Raw genomic sequence first — 23,436 nt, 5'->3', positions numbered from 1 at the left:
TTGCCAGTGCTGATGATAGAGATAAACAATAGTAGTGGTTCCACGTTTTCAGCAAAGCACTCTTCCATTGTTTAAATCTGAATTAGTAATACTCCAACTTTCACCCTGCCCTCAAGTTCACCTGGTCCATTTGAAATACTTCCCTTCCCTTTCTCGATCTCACTGTCTTTATCTCCAGTGTCAGCTTATCCGCCGATGTCTATTATAAATCAACGGACTTTCACAGCTACCTGGACTATACCTCATCCCACTCTGCTGCTTGTAAAAACACCATCTCCTTCTCACAATTCCTCCGTCTCTGCCGCATCTGCTCTCAGGATGAGGCTTTTCATTCCAAACCGAAGGAGATGTCCTCCTTTTTCAAAGAAAGGGGCTTCCCTTCCTCCACCATCAACACTGCCCTCAACCGCATCTCTTCCATTACATGTACGTCTGCTCTTACCCCATCCTCCCACCTCGCTACCAGAGATAGGGTTCCTCCAGTCCTCACCTATCAACCCACCAGCCTGCAGATCCAGCACATAATTCTCTGAAACTTCCACCACCTCCAACTGGATCCCACCACCATACACATCTTTCCCTCCCTTTCTCTTTCTGCTTCCCACAGGGATTGCTCCCTACATGACTCCCTTGTCCATTTGTCCTTCCCCACTGATCTCCATCAAAGCAGGTGGAGCAAGTGCTACGCCTGCCCCTACACCTCCTCCCTCACTACCATTCAGGGCTGCAAACAGTCCTTCCAGGTGAGGCGACACTTCACCTGTGAGTCTTTTGGGGTCATATACTGTGTTTGGTGCTCCTGGTGTGGCCTACTGTATATCGGCGAGACCCAACGTAGATTAGGAAACCGCTTCGCTGAGCATCTATGCTCCGTCTGCCAGAAGAAGTGGGATCTCCCAGTGGCCACACATTTTAATTCCAGTTCCCATTCCCATTCCGATATGTCCATCCATGGCCTCCTCCACTATTGTAATAAGGCCACACTTAGGGTGGAGGAACACACCTTGTATTCCGTTTAGGCAGACTCCAACCTGATGGCATGAACATCGATTTCTCAAACTAACAGTAATACCTCCCATCCCCCCTCTTCACCACTTCCCATCCCCTTTTCCCTCTCTCATGTTATCTCCCTGCCTGCCCATCGCCTCCCTCCTGCCTGCCCCCCTTTTTTCCCATGGTGCTCCTCCTACCCCCCAGTTTTCTTTCTTCCATGGCCTTCTGTCTCTTTCACCAATCAACTTCCTAGCTCTTTGCTTCATTCCTCCCCTTCCCAGTTTCACCTATCGCCTGGTGGTTCTCTGTCCCTTCCCCCCCACCTTTCAAATCTACTGCTCAGCTTTCTTTCTCTGGTCCTGCCGAAGGATTTCAGCCGGAAATGTCAACTGTGCTTTTCTCTATAGATGCTGCCTGGCCTGTTAAGTTCTTCCAGCATTTTGTGTGTTGCTCAGATTTCCAGCATCTGCAGATTTTCTATTGTTAGTAATACATTTTTCCACTAAGTGTACAATTCATTCATTGTCATTGGTATCTTCTTGCAAGCTGATTTAAAAAGAAATAAGTGTGCAGATGATACTTTCTGACTTGATAGGGAGTTCTCTTTAAAATTATACCAATTATGTGGACCAGAGAAACTCAGGAAAAACACACTCCCTTTCTTCAGCTTGGCATGGCTCTCAGTGCCAGTTGGTCTGTTAATTTCTGAGTTCGTTTCCAGGAATTTGTATTGTATTCATGTTTTCATTTACTCACATGGAAAAATGTTGGCCAAGTTTGTATTCAGAGAAAGTTTCTTGGTTTCAGGTAATACTACACCAAGAAGGACATATGGATGATGGTCTAATTTTGCAACGTTGTCAAAGTGAAGAGTCACGAGCAGCTCGAATTATCCGAAAAACAACCATCTTATTTAATCAATTTATCAGGTACTTCGGAGAAAATATATCTTCTATGCTATATTTTCACTTGCTGAAATAGATTATTTATTACTCTCCACCTTTCAAAATGCTTACATCTCAAAACTGAACTTATATTTCTATCCCTGAGTCATCAAGTTAGCAAGGTAACTCAAATTCAATATCTTCTATTGTTGCTATGGTTTTCACATAACTATAAATGTCTGTGAAAGTGGGTGCCAATCAATGGTTTAAATGGACATTAACTACTACTTTTTGTCAACCAAAGCTGATTTTATTCTCCTCTACTTTGACTTGTTATCAGTTAGATACCAGTGCAGTTTGTTTTATTACAATTAAAGCAATGCCTCTTCATATGTTGCTCTGTTGGTTAAATATTTATGGTCAACAGCAAAGGAGTGGTGTTTGTTTTTGTTGTCCCAAAGAAAAATGTTCTCTACAAACTTTCAGAGGACTATAGAATGGATGTTTCCTTTACTCTACACCAGTTTGATTTTGGTGAGTAACAGGCGGTCTATGGCATCCAGCAACAGGCAATGGATTCTGCAAGGCAAATAGAAAAGCTTTGGATGAAGGAAGAAATGTGAATATCACACCAAAAGATCTTAAAACAAAAACAACCAAGTTATGAATGTCCTTCTGAGGAAATGGAACCTTCATTTTTAAGATTGTTTATTTCAGGATCAGAGAGGTTATTCTGCAGTAATTAAAGTTTGGTATGTGGTTTAAATTCAGTCATTCCTGACTGAGCAAGACATAATTTCTTCATTGTTCCTTATTGTGCGAATTTACTTGAAGTTCTTGAAAAATTCATTTTTTGTTTTGATCCTCTGTGCAAGGAGGAACAGAATATCACCAGCAGTAACTTTTTGCGTTTGCACATGTAACTTTGCTCTTGCAGACATCAAGATTTCTATATAAAATGCTATCCTTCTTAGCTGCATGCAGCATCTTTTTGGGATAATTTGCAGAAATATGCTCTGTTTCTATGTATTCGCTGATGTTGAGTGGCTCCATCTCTCCGAAGCTTTCCAACACCCATTCACTATAGACTTTTGGGCTGACTGATATTCTGCCATAAATTTGTGAAAATTTCCAGTTGATTATTAGGAAGACTAATCACAAACTACATTTGTTATTAATTGTTTCCATTTATCTTTTCAAGCTAATGATAAGAACACAATCAACTCATATTAAATCCATTTCTTTCTTTTAATCTAACATACTGTAGCTCCATTGTCAGGATTAACTGTTCTACTTGCACAACATATTCCACCTCATTAGTATTCCCACCATAATGCTGCTAGAATGCTTAGCCCTGATTTTTGCCATTTCTAAGTATGTTTTCCATAGTTTTCTCCTGGTCTCTTTTCCCATAAACTTCAATCTGAGATGTGCAATTAAATATTATTTATTTGATTTATTTGTACTTCCTTCTCTCCAGACACTTTGAGTTTAAGGGTTCATCTTTCTTGTGACCTTTCCCTGTGGCATGACCCTTTCCACATTTTGCAGTCTCCAACAGCCTTGTAATTTTTGTCAACCCTTCCTCTCTGATTCCCCCTCACTTGCTCCTTTCTTCCCCTTTGATGGCACAAATACTTTGCATTCTTTGGCTCTCCTTCTTTGATCTTCAAAGCCTCCATCTCACTCAAACCCTTCATTGCTCCTCACAACTGTCCATGCTAGCTGAACTTCATTTTTTCACTTTGCAGATGCTTTGTGATGTTTTAAGTTGCTTTATTGAATGAAGTAAGTTATTTACACAAAAGTGAAAATGCTGGATAAACTCATCAGGGAGCATCTATGGAAAGAGAATATGATGAAAAGTAATTAACTTGAGACAGTAATTGACTGTTTCTGTCTTCATGCACTATCATGTTGAGTATTTCTGGCATTTTTATTTCAGATTTGCAGCAACTGCAGTATCTTGCTTTAGCATTTTATGTTATTTTATGTCATCCATTGGATGGACTGTGTTTTAAATCACTTAAGAAATGACTCACAGACATTTCTGCAGGGGTCTTGATTGTCTTGGAAAAAGTGGACCTGTCAAATTACCAATAAAAGAAGTTCAGGAAGCCTTGCAAGACCTTATCATTTACTTCCATCCGCCAGAGGAGGAATTAAAACACGAAGACAAACAGTACAAATTACGTTCTCTCAGAAACAGGCAGAACTTATTTAAAGAAGAGGTAAGAAATAGTAACAATGTTGTATTATTCTTCCACATTTTTGGTCTACATTTGCCATTCCAAATTTTTTTTAAAGTCAAAACATTGGCATCTAAATCTTTGTGCATCAGATATTACATAGTACAAATGTTAGCCAGCTTGGTCCGCCTAACAGAAGGTTGTTTGAATATGAGCCTGTTACAAACAGTGTTTCATTGGATAATTACAACAAGGTGGAATACTTCTCTATATAGACAGATGTATTTGAATGACAGTCAAATGATGTAACTGCACTGTATATAGTCAGACCAGTCTTTCATAGAAGCTGGAACTCTCCATTTATAGATAGTGTGAGTGCTTGGCCTTTGTCAGTGAACTTTTCCATTTTGATATTTGTCATTGAGCCCAAATGTTTTTGTTGCATCACCACAGATTGGTGACTTATTTAAGGTCCAAGGACCTATATGGGGAGCAAGAAAAATGTTTCACACTTTATACGCACGTCAGGAGGCAGGTCTGCATGAATTTCAGAAGAGAGATACCGATTGAGACTTCAGTAGGCAGACTGAGGCAGTAGCCATCACCATATTTGTGAGCCTCTGTGAACAGCCGCATGATAATGACAATGGTGTGACTTGTGGAGAGCACACCAGCAGCATTGCAGCAGGTAATCTTGCAGACATGAGCACAGAGTGAATTCTGACCAAACTCCAAACAAAGGATCTGAATAGAGGCTTCGCCATTCTCAGAGAAGTAAAGGGCAACTATAATGGAAGTAATGAGATAAGAAAGCTTCAGACAATGGGAACTCTGCTTCAGACAAAGGAAACACACAAAATGCTGGAGGAATTCCACAGGTCAGGCAGAATCTATGGAAATGAATAAACAGTCAACATTTCGGGCTGAGACTGGAAATGAAGGGGGAAGGCACCAGAATAAAAAGGTGGGGTGAGGGGAAGGAGGAGGCTAGAAGGTGATAGATGAAGCCACGAGGGTAAGGAAAGTAAAGGGTTGGAGAGAAAGGAATCTGATAGAAGAGGAGAATGGACCAATGGAGAAAGGAAGGAGGAGGGGACTCAGGGGGAGCTGACAAACAGGTGAGAAGAGTGGGGAAAAGAAGAAAAAGGAAGAGGGGAGGAACTTTTTTTATCACAAGGAGAAATCGATATTCATGCCAGCAGGTTGGATGCTACCGAAATGGAATATGAGGTGTTGCTCCTCCACCCTGAGGGTGGCCTCATCATGGCACAAGAGGATGCCATGGATTGACATGACGAAAATGGGAATGGGAATTAAAATGTTTGGCCACCAGGAAGTTCCACTTGTGGTGGATGAAGAAGAGGTGCCTGACAATTTATAACAGGTCTCACCAATGTAGAGGAGGCTGTGTTGAGAGCACCAGACATAATAGATGACCCCAGCAAATTTGCAGGTGAAGTGTTGCCTCATGTGGAAGGATTGTTTAGGGCCCTGAATGGAGGTGGGGGAGGAGGGGGAGGAGGTGAATGGGCAGGTGTAGCACTTTAGCTGCTTGCAGGGATAAATGCCAGGAGGGAGATTAGTGGGGAGGGACAAAAAGAAAGATTAAGAAATGGGAAGGAAGTGTCTTAAATGAATCAGGTGAATTTAAGGACAGGGTGGAAACCGAAGACAAAGTTGATGAAATTGACGAGCTGAGCATGGGTGTATGGAACAGCACCAATGCAATTGTCAATATAGTGGAGGAAGAGTTGGGGAGCATTACTAGGATAGGCTTGGAACATGGACTGTTCTTCATACTCAACAAAAAGGTTAGCATAGCTGAGCCAGATGCAAGTGGCCATGTCTACCCCTTGAGTCTGGAGAAAGTGGGCAGAGCCAGAGGAATAATTGTTAATTGTGAGGGCCAGTTCTCCCAGATAGAGGAGGGTGGTGGTGGAGGAGAACTGCTTGGTTCTTTTATTTAGAAAGAAGTCGGGGGCGGGGTTTAAGAACTTCTTGATGGGGGAATGGAAGGGTATAGGGACAGGACATCCATGGAGAAAATGAGGCATTCAGGGTCAGGGATTTGAAACTTTGTGAGGAGATTGAGACCGTGAGAAGTGTCATGGATGTAGGTGGAAAGGGACTGAACCAAGGGGGATAGAATGGAGTTGAGGTATGAGGTATGAGTTTAGTGGGCAGTAGCAGGCAGAGAGAATGGACCTGAGTTGGAGACTGCAATCACTTAACTAAACAGGCACCTAAATGGAGGGCAAATATTTTAAAGGTGACATCATCAGTTTGGTGAGAATGGGATTTGGAGAAGGTGTCAAGTTAGCTACTTCATCTCCTTGCACTGGATTTTCAACAGAGATTTTGTGTCCTAAGCTTCATACATGAAACAAATAGAGACACTACTTCAGATCAATAGCATCATAGAAGCAGAAATAAATGAAGACAGCACAGAAAAACTCAAGATTATTCAAGAGAAAAGTGATCTTGCCAGTTGAACTTGACACAATACTATAATCTTGGGAAGTATACTCCATGTCCTTTGTCCTTTATAGAGATGCCAAAGAAAGAAGCACTTTAATCCTCCAATCTTAGAGATAATTGAAAGCTACCAACTTGGAATGTGATTTCAAATACTTAATACATCCTTAAGGATGAGATTGTAGCATTCAAGATCTTTAATTTCATTAGAAATCTGGAGCATTTCTTAACTGAGCTACTAAAGAAATTTTTGTATGAGGATTAGTTGATTACTCTGTGTGCCAGGGAAAGCCTGCCAAATACTGCCTTCAATGAGATGCCGGTGTTAAATACAACTGAGTTACAAATAATTCTATTTGAATGGAAATGGGTGAATTAGAAAAGGAAATCATCATGGTGCACAGACATGGCGGTTCCACCTCAGATCTGCTCCCCCAAGCTGGAATGTCTAATAATTGATTGTCTTCTATTTTATCTGCCAAGGAAGATTTCCACCGTCATCATGGTAGTGGTATATATTCCACCCCTGGTCAACATGATGCAAGCATTGGAGGAGCTGAGCACTGTGAACAGTAGTCAAAAAACAGTGCCCTCTGATGTCTTCCCTATCACTGTGAGGGATTTCAACCAGGCCAGATTGAAGAAGTCTCTGAGCAGCTGCCACCAGCATTTCACCCATGGAACCAGAGGAGCCTACACACTTGACCATTGCTGCATCACTATCAAGTATGTTTACCATGCCACCCCACACCCAAAGTTTGGCAAGTCTGATCACCTGTCTGTACTCCTCCTCCCAGCGTATAGGCGCGACTGAGGACCTCACCTCAGACCAATGGTGAGGACTGCGAAAGCATGGTCAAAGGAGGTGGAGTAGCACTCGCAGGACTGCTTTGAATCAGTACACTGGACACCATTCAGGGATTCATCTTCGAATCTGAATGAATATGCAACAATTGTCACTGACTTCAAGACCTAGGTATGTGCCTTCGAGAACGCACTAAACGTACCCAAGCCAGAAGCCGTGGATGAACCAGCAGTCTTTGGAGGGCTAGATCCGTGGTATTCATGACCTTTCGAATGACAAAACAATTCTGATTGAAGTTAGAGATGGAATCAGATGCACAACCACATCTGTGCGAATCCCTGCAGCATCTGGCAACACTGTGATCTGTCTCGGAGGCTGATGTCAAATATCTTTCAAGAGGGTAAGGCATCAAGTTACGGTGTTGTACCTGGTAGGGTACTCAAAAGTTGTGCAAACCAACACATCTTCAAACTCTCACTGTTCTGGTTGGAGCTTAAAATACGTTAAAACTTTATGTATCCTGAAGGAGATTATTGTTGCGAGGTTGCTTAGTCAGATATATATCCTTTGAAATACCAAATGTAAACATTGAGTATGAAAAAAATACAAGGTGTGCATTAAAATGTAATATTGCAAAATACAGATATGCAATGAAACCATATACTTATATATTTAAGGAGGAATTGTAAAGTCTTATAGTCACAGCGCGAAAGTGATGCATCTTGGTGGAATCAGTCTATTACTTAAGGTGCCCCTCTGTTTGCCCAGTATGTCATGGAGGTGGTGAGAGGGATTGTCCATAATGCTTCGTAGCTTCCGTGGAATAGAACGCTAGCCTCCACTGAGTCAAAGAACATCTGCAGCTTAGTACTACAGACGTTGAATGACCTGAGCCTCCTCAGGAAGTATAGTCAGTTTTGTCTCTTCTTGTACAGAGCCTCTTTATTTTCAGTCCAGTCCAGTCCAGGTGATTTCCCAGGTGTTTGTAGTCCTGGACAGCTTCCACATCCATTCCCTTGATGGTTCCTACTTGCTTCAAAAGGGCAACAATCATACAGGTGCCCAAGAAAAGCAGAGTGAGTTTCCTCCAAGACCATCACCCAGCTGCACTCACATCTGCTGTGCTGAAGTGCTTTGAGAGATTGGTCATAGCTAGAATTAATTCTTGCCTAAGCAAGAACATGGACCCACTACAATTTGCCTATCGGTCTACAGAGGGTGCTATCTCAATGTCTCTCCACTTGCCCTTAGATCACGGGGTCAATAGTAATACCTATGTCAGGCTGCTGTTTATTGATTATAGTTCAGTATTCAACACTATCATCCCTTTACTACTACTCAATAAGCTTCAAAACCTGGGCCTCTGTACCTCCCTTGGACACCACAGTTAGTGCACATCAGAAATACATATCCTCCTTGCTGATAGTCAACACCAGTTGCGTGCTTAGCTCACTGCTCAACTTTCTCTACAACCACTCCTGTGCAGCTAGGCACAGCTCAAACAGCATCCATAAATTTGCCGATGGCATAGCTGTTGTTGTCAGGATCTCAAATATTGATGAGGAGGTGTACGGGAGTAAGATAAATCAGTTGGTTGAGTGGTATTGCAACAACAACCTTGCACTCAACGTCAATAAGATTGTGAAACACGGGAAGGGGTTGTCAAGGAAACAATCACCAGTCCTCATTGAGGGATCAGCAGTGAAAAGGTTGAGAAGTTTAAGGTCCTGTGTGTCAACATTGCTGAAGACCTATCCTCGGCCCAACATATTGATGCAATTACAAAGGGAGCACAATGGTTATATTTCATCATGAGTTTGAGGAGACTTGGTATGTCGCCAAAGGCTATAAAATTTCTATAGACGTACTATGGAGAGCATTCCAATTGGTTGCATCACTGTCTGGAGTGAAGGCACCACTGCACAGTGTCAGAAAAAGTTGCAAAGCATTGCAGACTCAGCCAACTTCATCATCGATACTATTCTCCCCAGCATCGAGGACACCTTCAAACAAAAGCAGCTTCTAACATTAAAGGGCTGCCATCATCCAGGACGTGCTCTCTTCTTATTACTACCATCAGAGAGAAGGTACTGGATCCTGAAGCCACACATTCAACATTTGAAGAACAGCTCCATCCCATTCTGAACCAAAAATGAACCAGCCCATGAAAGCTACCTCATTACTTTTGGTCTCTTTTGTATTACTTATTTAATATAATTTTTAAATGTTTTTACTATAATTTATTGTATTGTTATGTATTGTACTATACTGCCACAAAACAACAAATTTCATGACATAGGTCAATGGTATTAGCCTGACATATTGGTTCAGAGAACAGACGTTGTGGTCAAGAGGAATGAAAGGAATTGGACCACAGTGATTACAATACCAAAAGGAGATAAAAGAGTAATGATTACAAGATCATAGTCAATTAAGCTGTTCAGTACCAACATTGCAAGATCTAACTGGGACAAATATGTTCACACACTTGGAATGTTCTCATATATATGCTCACTCAAAATTAACCAGGATAGTCAAAACTATTGACTTACAGTATGCTCAAGGGACTGTATTCTTACATTAAGCTCATTTATGAGCTGTCATCTCAAAGTTTTCCAAGGCACTATGAATCAAATTTTACTCAGAATAAACCATTGACCTATAATCAGTATGGCATTTTGACGGCTATGCTTACTAAAGAGGGAAATTGTCAATTTTTACGAGGTGTGCTGGAGTGATCACATCAAAGTTGAAATGAAGCCGAAGTACTTTTGTTTAACATGAAGAGGTATATGTGGGTTGAAGAGTGTAAGCACATGGTTTTATAGAGAAGTAACAAGACACTATTAAGGCTCCAAGAACTCAGAATGATGCAACATTGCACACATTTTCTAATAAAGGTGACAAAATAGTGTTACTACCACCTGCTCATTTATTGAAGAAAGATGTGTAGTAGATGTGATATAAAAAGCAACAACATTTCTATTATACATGAAAGACACAACTAGATGGTGGAATTCTGCTTGTTCAAAATTGTACTTTTAAGTTGGTCTGTAATGCTTCAGGCTATGACGCAGAGGCAGGCAGGCAGGCAAATGTGTCCTTTGTTGATACAAAGGACACATTTTGCTCTATGTTTCAATGTTTTGATGTACACGTGACAGATAAAGCTAATCATTCCATTTTTCTTTCTTTGTACATAGGCAAAGAGAGTCTTTTAGTGAGTGCATATAATTACTATGGAAAGGGAAATAACAATATTTCCCCTTATTGTTATCACTTCCAATGTGTAGAGTTTTCAAGATCAGTTGCACAACATACTTAAACTGCAGAAAATATCTGAAAAGATGCTCCCTCTACAATAGAATTATAATAGTCTTAAATATTGACGTTAGTGGTATAATTATTCCCCTCTTGAGTGGCAATATGTTATTGATCAACTATTTTGCGGAAAGAATGTAATTATTATGCATAATGTTGTGTGGATTTTACTCAGATATTAGAAATAGCTTTCACAATGTGAGAAAAATAATCACACATTGACTTCTGTTATTTCTTGGTCGTCTTCTTCCATCTTTCAATTACATCAGACAATGCTGAAATTGGTCCTGAATTGCATTGACCAGCTAAACGCGTACCACAGTGCAGCACATTTTTCGGAGCTTGCTGGTGAAGAGGTTGGAGCAGCATGGAAAGATATTTTGAATTTGCTTTATGAACTACTAGGTAAAGTTTCATGATTGCATGTTTCTGGTATATGAGGCCTGTGGATGAAGGATGAATGGGAGTTGTGAATTTGTTTCATTAGTCTCAGAAGAAATGAAAACTTGCCTTTAATAGTGTTTCAGGAATGCCAACGGCCCTTAGTGGGGAGATAGGTTCCATTAATTTTGTACACCTTTTCTCAAAAATACTTAATATAACTGGGATTCAAAATTCATGAACTTAAATCTGCAAAAAAGGACAGTACTGTGCTTTTGAAGACTGGCTTAATCTGGAGTAGAACCATCTTGACCTATCTCCTTCAGAGTCTGTACCAGTTGGAAAATTCATTTCCTCATTTCTCAAGACAGACTTTCATTGCTGATGTAGAACTTCCCCCAAGTAGCATCTTGAGTAGTACAACACACAATATTTGTCTGCACTAAGATTTTCAACCTTATGTTTTTCAATAGTTTTTTAAATATATATTCTCAGAGAAAAGACAAACTTTGTTTCTTCTGAAACCACTTAAAGTACCAACACTCAAGTTGCATTGCTTGTCTTCACTGAAATCTGTGATCAGCCTCAATCTCAAGTGCAGTTTGACCGATTTTTCTATATGGGTCAGGTTATGGGAGCTCTCAGCTTCCTGTTCTGAGGATTATTTCAGGCTTCTTCTCCTAAGGTCTGCTCACCTCTGCATTCAGGAGGTAATGCTAATTCCATACTCTTCAACGTGGGAGAGTTGGTAGCTTACAGTGTGGATTGCCTCTGCTGTAAGCTTTCCGAAGGAGCAAACGTTTATGTCCTTGCAACAACATCTTTTGAACCTCTTACCAGACATATGGCTGTAGGGTCTCTGTGACTTAGCAAATAAAGATCTTATTTCCTAAGGGCAGTGTTCCTTACAGACCTATCCAGATCCTACTGACTCCTTGGGAGGACTCACCATTTTTATCACCCATACCTGCAAATTATTGCAGTGTCTATGCACTCAATGGCAAAAAGCCTCTGTGTCTGAAGGAAAGCTGTTGGTATTGGTGTATGCTCCTTTAAGAACTGGCTGCAATAATTGAACCTGCTAAGCCACATGCTGACGACTGTAGGAATTTGTAGACTTTCTTTTTCTCCCATGGAGTTTAGAATTGGGAACAACTTGGCACCCCAGAATAGCTTACTGAGAGCATTCAGGGTATCTAAATGCCTGGAAGAGGATGTTGGGAAATCCTTACAAGAGGTTGTACCCAGTGAGGGACTAAACATGTTGGGTCTAACTTTTCTAGAAGTCAAAAGGGCAAAGACCTGATATGAATGGCCGTAAATATAAACTGGAGAATGGAGATGCAGATATTAAGATATCCGATTGGGGACTTGTGTGAAATGTCTTTATGGAGCAGACAAAGAAAATTTAGAACTCACTGCTTGAAATGTACTTCAGGTACAGAAGTCTAAATAGGAAAGGGAACATTGAGCAGAAGTTATGCTAGAAGAGGGCTAGATGAATTAGAATGAAAGAAAATGGGATGTGATCACCAGAATAAGTCAGGAGCAGCGACCTCTTTTTAAAGGGGGCAATGGTATAGGATGGTCAGTGGCAGTTGGGAAGCTACCAGCTGCAGGATGTTGCATCAGAACAAAAGGGACTAGTCCTTAGAAGAATATTGCTACTAAATAATTCTCAGTACAGCTATGACAAAAATTGTTGAAATGAAAGGTACCCATGCTATTATTTAAAATATAATTATAATACAATCATATTTTGCCTTGCAATGCATGAAGCAAATGGGTGGAATGAATGTTTATCTCCTGTATAATTTATTGTTGTTGTTTAAGAGGAAGTTTCTTTTGAGGATTTGAAGCTTTTGGATCCAATTCTTTATCTTCCTCCCTCCAGCTGCTCTCATACGTGGTAACCGAAGTAACTGTGCCATGTTTTCGAAAAACTTAGACTGGTTGATCAGTAAATTAGACAGACTGGAATCTTCATCAGGTAATGAAGCTTTCTGTTTGGGTGTAAGTTCAAAACCTATTGTATTCTGATAAAATGAATGAAAATGTTGGTAATTCTTTTAAAAAAAATACAAAAAAATTGGAATCTCACCAACCTTGTACCTTTATACACAACACCAAAAATATGAATAAATACATTTCATCTTAACCAAGACATACACTCACTTTGGTAGACATGTGCTTAACTTCCAAACACATTTAAGCTAGACCCTGAACCGAGTTTTCATCGCTCATGCTATGTGAACAGAGATTAATACATTCACATTCACATTCAGTCATGAAACAAAAAAGAAAGACAAAAATAAACTTTTACAATATATTGCCTTGTAGTTGAATTACTAATAAAAGACTAACCTAGTAGGCTGATAAGGAAATTTGCACATCCACGACATTCCAGAGTTGATCAATTTTAGCCAAGAAAATCTAAAGCATCCATGTGTAAAACATGTCAAATTATTGATACAGTATTCTAGATTTGCGAACAAATATAAATGAATTTACATGGATATTATCAAATATTATTCACCTTTCCTCACCAAACCTGGGAAGGGCACTCGAACGTTGTTCTCCGTAGAACATGGCAACTCTTTGTTCTGTTCTACCCGTGCATAATGACATCACCGGTTTCTCTTAGAGGCACAGGTAGCTATTTTAGCATTACCAGAGTACATACATAAGTGCACTTTAACAATAAAAAAAATGATATTCAATGGTCACCTGGTTACACCAGAACAGTTATTTTAATGATAAATAAGCTCTATTATCTTACTCCAGCTTTTTCCGGTAAGGTTGTGAGAAAAAGAGCCTTAACAGATCTTACTCCATCCCTGCTCCCCCCACCCCACTTCACTAGAGCACGTCGGTGGTTCAGGTATTGGCATTGCACTTTCATCCTCTACATCTTTCTCAGTGGAAGTTAGAAGAGGTTGCCAATTATAGTTGAAGGCATTCCCAGAATATTGATCATTTCATGTTCTGACCTTGTGATACCTAATCACGTGGCCCCTGATTAGGCTTCCATTCCTTACTTCTTTTCTCCCCCAGTTATTTGCCTTGATAGCCCACAATCCTCATTATCCTTATTCACAAAGGTTCCAATTTACTTTTCTCCATTTTCTCTTTCCTGTTTATGATTTCTGTCACATTCCTGGTAAAGTTCTGATGTGGAAAGTTTTCTTACACTCCCTAAGAATTCATTCTTTGCACCTAATTATCCCAGAGCTTTCATTCCATAGTCTCCAACTCTCCTCATCATTATTCATCAGTCTCTATCTCCCTTCAGCTTTGCATTTCCTCAGTTTACACCCCATTCTGACATTCCTCTGGTTCTCTAATGTTGTGGAAACTTGATCTGTTTGCCTTAAGCTTCATCATCATATGACACTGACATGGGAGCATGACAAATGGGCTACAGGTTTTATTGAGTTGAGGTTTGAGTCTTCCCAAGGTAATATGAACTTCTGTACATCTCTATATCTGCACTGCTGGATCTAAACGTTCAAAGTCCCCACATGGTAAACAGTGTGCTCTAAAATGACTAGAGATACTTGTATTCCTAGCCCAATGCATGCCTAATAAATGGTGATGAAATCATTCAAATACTGTGTGCATAGGATAAACTACTTGGGGTCCTGCAGATATTGTGTGGTTCCTGCAAGTGTAAAACTTGTTTCTCTGCATGTCAGATAGTCAGTCCTCTGGATCTTCAGGGGATGCAGTTATTTTGGAGATACCATCTGAAGTACAGCATCTTCTGAGAAAAACCTGGTCTATTTCAGCTGATGGTTCAGTTGAATATTTGTAAATACATGAAAAAGCATTACAATTTGTTTGATCTTTTTTCCTCAGATAGCAAATCCCAACGAATAGACATTTAGCACTGTTATTTAATAAATAGCTTTCACAATTCAAAAATGGTATTTATTTAATTCAGATATTTGTATCTGATCATCTTGTACATTTTCAACTCAATACTTTGACCAGGTATCCTGGAAGTGCTGCATTGCATCTTGATTGAAAGCCCAGAAGCACTCAATGTAATCAAAGAATGCCACATCAAATCCATCATTTCATTACTGGATAAACATGGACGCAACCACAAGGTGTGTACAAATCAGTTCAATTAACAATGGATAAACGCAATTATTTTCTACTAGTTCGAGTTGATTGAAGATTGTGTCACTATTTCACTCAGAAACCTATATGGAATCTCAGTAGAAAATGGCAAATTACATTTTAAATAATTAATTTAAAAAACTGAAGTAATTTGAAAATTAAATTGAAATGCAAGAGTCTGTGATGGAGTTGGCTTCATCTGCCAAGGACATAGAGTTATAGAACAATCAGGCACTCAGCCTAATAAATCCATGCTGAGGCATGGTGCACATCCATCTAGTCCCAATTTCCTGTGTTCAGCCTATAATCCTCCAAGCCCAGCCTCTGCAAATACCTATCCAAGTATTTCTTATATTATACTATTATAATACAACTTCCCTGGCAGCCTGTTCCATATACCCACCACCTTCTGTGTGAAAAACATACCCCTCAGATCCCTTTTAAATCTTACCCCATCACCCAGTTTTGATTTCCTCTACCCTGCAGAAAAGACAGCTAATATCTACTTTATCTATGGCCCACATGATTTTATAATCTATGAAACTATGAAAATGGACAAGGGAGAGCCAGTGGATGTAGTGTACCTGGACTTCCAGAAAGCCTTTGATAAAGTCCCACATAGGAGATTAGTGGGCAAAATTAGGGCACATAGTATTGGGGGCAGAGTACTGACAGGGATTGAAAATTGGCTGGCTGACAGGAAACAAAGAGTAGGGATTAATGGGTCCTTCTCGGAAAGGCAGGCAGTGACTAGTGGGGTACTGCAAAGCTCGGTGCTGGGACCGCAGCTATTTAATGATTTAGATGAAGGGATTAAAAGTAACATTAGCAAATTTGCAGATGACACAAAGCTGGGTGGCAGTGTGAAATGTGAGGAGGATGTTATGAGAATGCAGGGTGGCTTGGACAGGCTGGGTGAGTGGGCGGATGCATGACAGTTGCAGTTTAATGTGGATAAATGTGAGGTTATCCACTTTGGTGGTAAGAACAGGAAGGCAGATTATTATCTAAATGGAGTCACGTTAGGAAAAGGGGAAGCACAACGAGATCAATCACTGAAAGCAAGCATGCAGGTACAGCAGGCAGCGAAGAAAGCTAATGGCATGCCGGCATTCATAACAAGGGGAATTGTGTATAAGAGCAAGGAGGTCCTTCTGCAGCTGTACAAGGCGCTGGTGAGACCACACCTGGAGTATTGTGTGCAGTTTTGGTCTCCAAATTTGAGGAAGGACATTCTTGCTATTGAAGGAGTGCAGCATAGGTTCACAAGGTTAATTCCCGGGATGGCGGGACTGTCATATGTTGAAAGATTGGAACGACTGGGCTTGCATACACTGGAATTTAGAAGGATGAGAGGGGATCTGATTGAAACATATAAGATTATTGAGGGATTGGACACACTGGGGGCAGGAAGCATGTTCCCGCTGATGGGTGAGTCCAGAACCAGAAGCCACAGTTTAAGAATAAGGGGTAGGCCATTTAGAATGGAGTTGAGGAAAAACTTTTTCATCCAGAGAGTGGTGGATATGTGGAATGCTCTGCCCCAGAAGGCAGTGGAGGCCAAGTCTCTGGATGTTTAAAAGAAAGAGATGGATAGAGCTCTTAAAGATAGCGGAATCAAAGGTTATGGGGATAAGGCAGGAACTGGATACTGATTGTGGATGATCAGCCATGATCACAGTGAATGGCGGTGCTGGCTCAAAGGGCCAAATGGCCTACTCCTGCACCTATTTTCTATTGTCTATTATAATCCTCTGTAAAGTCATCTTTTGTTCTCCTGGTCAACCTCTCCCGGTATCTCGGGCTTCCTAGCCCTGGCAACAACCTCGTTGATCTTTTCTACAATTTTTTTCAATTTAACCATGTCTTTCCTATAACAGGATGGCCAAAGTGCCAATAAAACACCAAGTGTGGCCTCACCTATGACTTATGTGATTGCAACATCGTGTTCCAACTACTATACTCAGTGCCCTGTCTGATGAAGGCCGCATGTTAAATGTCTTTTATACTACCCTGTCTAACCTGTATTGATGCATTCAATGAACTATGTACTTGTACTCTTAAGTCCTTCTGTTCCATTATACTCCCCAGTGCCCTATCATTCATAATCTATTCTTCAACGGTTTGTCTCTCCAAAATGCATCATCACATACTGATCGTTAATGAAATACATTTTCCACTCTTTGGCTCACTTCCCAAAAGCATAAGATCTCTCTGTATTCTGTAATAATCTTCTCCGCAATCACAAGCTGCTGCCAGGAAATGATACCACAGTATTAAAGCCAGGACCAACAGACTCCAGGACAGCTTCTTCCACCAGGCCACCAGACTGATAAATTCACACGGACACAATTGTATTTCTAAGCTATATCGATTATTCTGTTTTATATCTTACTGTACATACTATTTATTACAAATTATTATAATTTGCACATTGCACACTCAAATGGAGATGTAATGTAAAGATTTTTACTCCTCGTGTATGTGAAGGATGTAAGAAATAAAGTCAATTCAGTTCAATTCAAAAAGACCTGCTAATTTCACACCATCTGAAAATTTTCTGATCAAGTCTTGTGGATTTGCAACCAAATTACTTATATAAATAATGAATAACAAGGGTCCCAACACTGACTCCTGTGGCACTCCACTATTCACTGGCCTTGATTCTATGAAAAACCTCCCACCGCCACCCTCTATTTCCTACCTCAGAGCCAATTTTGAATCCACATCACTAGTTCTCCCCAGGTTCCATGAAGCTCAACCACCAGATCAGTCTACCATGAGGGACCTTCTTGAAGTTCTTTCCATGTAACTCCTAATCTGACCCTTCCTATCCAAAAGCTTGGTAGACCCTGTCCTTCAGAATTTCCTCCAGTTACTTCCCCACTCCTGATGTCAGGCTGACTGGTCTATATCCCCTGGCTTGTCCTTGCCACCTGTCTTATACACCAGAACAACATTAGTCAACATCCAATATTTAGGAACTTCACTAGTAACTAACAATAATGCAAGTATCTTTTCCAAGGGCATCTGCAATTTCTCCTCCAGCCTCCCACAAAGTCTGAAGATGCATTCGCTCAGGCCCTGAATATTTACCTACCTTAATGTGCTGTACGGTTTCAAATACCTCCTGCTTGGGAATACGAATGTTCTCTAAAACATTACCGCTTGTTTCCCTTTGAACATCCATGATTTTGCTCTGATTAAATGTCAAAGAGAACTATTCATTAAAAAGTCCCAACCACCTCATGCAGCGCAAGACATACTGTAGGTAGCCCTGCTGATCTCCAACGAGACCTGCTCTCTCCCTATCCATCCTTTTATTCTTAACATAAATACACAACTTATCAGTATTTTGCTTAAACTTGCCCACCACTATCCTGGTGAAGGGTCTCACCCCGAAACATTGACTGTTTACTCTTTTCCACAGATGCTGCCTGGACTGCAGAGTTCCCCTAGCATTTTGTGTGTGTTGCTTGGATTTCCAGCATCTGCAGATCTTCTCATTTCTAAACTTAATGTATTCTTTCTTCTTTTCCTCAATATCTCGTGCAAGGTTCACTAAACCTACCAAGTTTACCCTTCACCTAACAGGAACGTGCTGCTCCTGGACACTTGGTATCACATTCTTGAAAGCCTCCCACCGGCTATTCATTCCTTTCTCTTCAAACAGGCTCATCCAATCGACCACAAATTTAGCCCCATTGCAGTTTAGGACCCTAACCTGTAGACCTGATCTATCCTTTTCCATCAATATCTTAAAAATAATGGAATTATGGTCACTAAGGCCAAAGTGCTCCCTAACCATCACTTCAGTCACCTCATTCCCCAAGAGAAGGTTCAGTATTGCACTGTCCCGACTGGGCCCTATATATATTGACACAGGAAACTTCCCTGAACATAAATTCCACTCCATTTGGGTCATTAATACTCTGGGTGGCCCAGTTAATATTGGGGAACTTAAAATATTCCAGTAGTACAACTTCATTCTTAAAACTACGAGCAATTTCTCTACACTCCTGTTCTTTAAGTTTCTGCTATTTATTAGGAGTATCTGTAATATAGCCCCACTTGGTTCTAGGTCTACCCATATGGCCTTACCCTAAGAATGTCATCTCTAAATACTGCTACAGGTCGACCTTCACTAATCCGACTACCTGTAATCCGGTTCCTTCGATAATCCGGCACTGATTACGCTTAATGTGATCCTTCTGTAATTCGGCATTTTCACTAATCCGGCACTCCTCAGGTCCCAATGGTGCCAGATTAGTGAAGGTCCGGCACCATTGTAGTTTCCAGAGCCAGTCTATACTTTACCTGTTAAATCTTGTGCATTGAAATAAATGCAGTTTAATCAAGTATTCCTTTCCCTGTCTACACTGTGTTTCTGACTATCTTGGTTTTTAAACTATTCCCCGGATTTGCTTCTGCTCAAAATCCTCCTTCAGCCCAGCCAGTGTAAACTTTCCCATGTAGACTAGCGAATTCCCTGCAAGGATATTGGTCCCTCTCTGGTTCAAGTGCAACCTGTCCCTCTTGTACAGGTTGCCTCTACCCCAGAAGTGATCACAGTGGTTCCAGAACTTGAATCTCAGCCCGCTACACCAGCTCCTCAGCCACCAATTTTCTGGCCTATCTTTCTATTTCTGACCCTACTAGCGCATGGCACTAGGATTAATATGAAGATCATTACCCTTGAGGTCCTTAACTTCTTACCTAATACCCTATACTCACTCTGTAGAACTTGTACCACCAATGTTGTTCACCCCTTGTTATCAGGGAAAGTGAATCTTCCAGGCAGGCAATCGCTTTTCTGTAATTGTATAGAACAATCAACATGTCTGACTCCATAGAGATCCTGGGTTTTGATGTGATAGATGTAGCCACAGCTGTGAGTCTGACCTTGAATCCTAGACTGCACTCATAATGCAATCACTTTGAAACTACTGCATTTTTACTTGTAGCCTAAATTTTGACTATCCTAGCAAAGCATTGCAGTAGAATGAACACAGTGTTTGAGGCAGATTCATTAAAGCAGATGATACAACTTGACGAAAATGCTCTGCTAGAACCACTAATTGGAAACATGCATGGCTCAAGGCCTTCTCTGCTTACTAAGGTAATGTAACCCAAATGCATTTCCCTAATGAAATGCAAGTCAAGCCCTTGATATTCAGGGCGGTGGAGTGGAGAGAAGTTAGATACAGAGGATGCTGATGCTGGTTGGTGCCTCACGTTACAAGAGAAACCCAAGACATATTTGAATCTTAAACCTTGAAACCTACCACCTCACTTCCTGGGGCAAGTTGGAAATTGCTCATCCGGAACAATACGGTGATAGTTATTTGGAATGTGTAACTCTTCTACGTTCTATTCCATACTATTCAGATCATGTCATGCATTGCTTTGCCTAGGTGCTGGACGTGCTGTGCTCTCTTTGTGTGTGCAATGGTGTTGCTATACGAGCTAATCAGAATCTGATATGTGACAATCTGCTCCCTCATCGTGATTTACTTCTGCAAACTCGCATAGTTAACAGGGTTACAAGGTAATGTAGATATTTCTATTTTAAAAAAGGAAATAATGCATATAATTTTGTTTGTACTTTTCCACTTACCAGGAGTATTCAACTTCATAGATGAGTTTGAATGATAACAGACCTAGAATTTTTCACAATGTTGTTTTCACTCCATGGTGTGTACCAATGCAAAATAGACATTTTATGCATATTCAATCTCTTTGCCTTATGGCTGGGATATTTGGCTTTAGTGAGGACTAGTGAATCCTATAACGTTTGTGTCAATTTTTGCAACATCTTTCTGACTCTACCACTGGATTGCTTGTTTTCAATCTATATTTCTCTGCAGTAAGTGTCATATTTCAGTGATTTGAGCTAAGGAAAAAATGAAGAACCTAAATTTTAAGTAAATGAAAAAAAGGTGCAGTATTTTCCCAGAATTAATTCAGATGACATAACTGAGACAGATATTAACTTAGATCATATTAGTTTTTCTTCTGATTGGAGAATAGTCAGACTGTGAACAGATCTCCTTCTTTTCTGCATTAAAAGGGAAGTGCAAGGTGAAATTCCAAGGTTGTACCATTTCCAGAACTCAGTGGAGCTCTTAGTTGCTGAGAGGAATATATATCCAATCACCAGGCCACCTTATTTCCATTGGACATACTTGGTTAACATTTCCCCATGATAATTCAGAAATAAGTCAGAGATAAACGCTGGCCTTTTTGAAATATGCCTTAAATAAAATCTTGGACAGAAGATCAAATTTGTAGTTTAAATTTGCATATTCTACATCAGATTGTAAAAATCCTTTAACCAAATGCAGTACTGTTTGTCATTCTAAAGTGCCTGTTTATATGTTTTGCAGCATAAGGCCCAACATATTCTTGGGAACGAGTGAAGGGTCAGCACAGTACAAGAAATGGTATTATGAGCTGGTTGTCGATCAGATCAATCACTTTTTAACTCCAGATCCTATTCACCTGCGTGTTGGCTGGGCATCTGCGAAGGGTTACGCTCCCTATCCTGGAGGTGGAGAAGGATGGGGAGGAAATGGAGTGGGAGATGATCTTTATTCTTATGGATTTGACGGACTTCATTTATGGTCAGGTTGGTAGCTGCACAATGATATCGAGCTAAATAATAATTTAATTATCATAATTTCTGGGTTATTTCATTCTATTTTGCATTTTAGTAAAAATTATTAATTCATAATTCAGTTGTGATCATTGTATTCAGATTTTTTAATAGCCATTAATGTCTTTGATACCTTTCTTCTGTACTTTGTGTCTGATAAATTCTTTGTACATAAGTGTAATTTGCAACATGTTTGGAAATTATGCAAAGGAATATTGGTCCCTTATTTACAAAGCCAGAGGGAATCACAAACTTCATCTTGTCCAGGAGGTGGCTGAAATCTAGAAAAGGAATGTCCTAGAATTTTTCCCTTTTCAAAATTGCCCATCACAGGGAATTTTATTATTTTGACTTTGGATGAGTCACATGGGGACCAGAGCTACACATGCAATTGGTTTTCATTCAGAACAAAAAGCAAACACGCAGAGGTGATATGGTGGAATAATCTCCCAGAACACAAAGTATATTGATGTTTTATGAATTTTAAGCACAAACGTAACGGCAGATGATTAAATACAGCTCAGAAGTTATACTAGAGTTAACTTCAGTAGTTTAGTTTGTAGAAAAGTGGTTCAATTGAATTATGTATTTTTGCAAGGGGACCACATCTTAAATGATAAGAGTATCACTAAATATTCAAATATCTGTGTTAGACAACCAAAACAAACCCTCTTTAAACAATATACTGAGGCATAAATATTCTGAATATTGACTGACAGAAAAATATGCCTTTGATCATGTTTGTTGTGCTAAATGGCAAACGAGCTAGTCCAGAACTTTCTCCTGTTGAGTGTTTCCATGTCGGCCAATTAACATGGTTCTGTTGTTTGTACAAATGACCAATGCATCCAAAAATGTTTCATGATAATCTAAACCACAAAGATTTTGCAGATGCTGGAAATCCACAGTAACACACACACAATACTGGAGGAACTCACCAAGTCAGACTATAGGCAGCATCAGTGGAGGGGAATAAACTGTTGACATTTTGGCTAACATCCCTCGCCAAGTCTGGAAATGCCAGAATAAGAAGGAGGAGGGAGTGTACAAGTACAAGCTGGCAGGTGATAGGTAAGACCAGGAGAGTGGGGTGCAAAGTAAGAAGCTTGGAGGTGATAGTTGGAAGAGGTAAAGGGGTGAAGAAGAAATCTAGTAGGAGGTGACATTTGACCATGAAAAAAGAGAAGGAGGTAGGTAATCAGAGGGAGATGATGGGCAGGTGAGGAGAAGGGGTGAAAGGGTAACCAGAATGGGGAATGGGGAGTGGGCAAAGAGAAGCATCAGTAATGGCTGAAAGTTAAGGGAATTGATGTTTATACCATAATTTTGGAGGCTACCCAGACAGATTATGAGGTGTTTGTCCTCGGCTGGTTTGGTTGGAGGAGCAACACCTCCTTCTTCTTTAGCCCTTTACCTTTTCTGCCTATCACCTCCCAGTTTCTTACTTTATACCCGTCCCCACCCACCATGCTCCTCATTTAGTGTCACCTATCATTTTCCAGCTTATACTGCTTCACCAACCCCCCCCCCCCCACCATCTTACTCAGGCTATTGGCCCCCAATGAAGGGTCTTGGCTTGAAACATCGACTGTTTGTTCCCCTTCATAC

At 40.4% G+C, this 23,436-nt stretch overlaps 1 protein-coding gene across 6 annotated transcripts in view; it reads left to right on the top strand.

Annotated features, from left to right (window-relative positions):
* The window catches only part of ryr3 (ryanodine receptor 3), a 380,802-nt gene that overhangs the window by 89,257 nt on the left and 268,109 nt on the right, over positions 1-23,436 (top strand). For all 6 annotated transcript variants that reach the window (XM_072266800.1, XM_072266764.1, XM_072266754.1 and 3 more), the window contains 7 exons: positions 1,801-1,922; positions 3,934-4,108; positions 10,937-11,072; positions 12,943-13,038; positions 15,042-15,160; positions 20,588-20,721; positions 21,560-21,801. In XM_072266800.1, coding sequence (XP_072122901.1) covers positions 1,801-1,922; positions 3,934-4,108; positions 10,937-11,072; positions 12,943-13,038; positions 15,042-15,160; positions 20,588-20,721; positions 21,560-21,801 — 1,024 coding nt within the window. The remainder of the gene's footprint in view (positions 1-1,800; positions 1,923-3,933; positions 4,109-10,936; positions 11,073-12,942; positions 13,039-15,041; positions 15,161-20,587; positions 20,722-21,559; positions 21,802-23,436) is intronic.

This window comes from Mobula birostris, chromosome 1 (assembly GCF_030028105.1).
Source record: "Mobula birostris isolate sMobBir1 chromosome 1, sMobBir1.hap1, whole genome shotgun sequence".
Taxonomy (NCBI): Eukaryota; Metazoa; Chordata; class Chondrichthyes; order Myliobatiformes; family Myliobatidae; genus Mobula; species Mobula birostris.
Note: the sequence above shows the minus strand (reverse complement) of the source record. Positions and strands in the feature narration are given on the sequence as shown.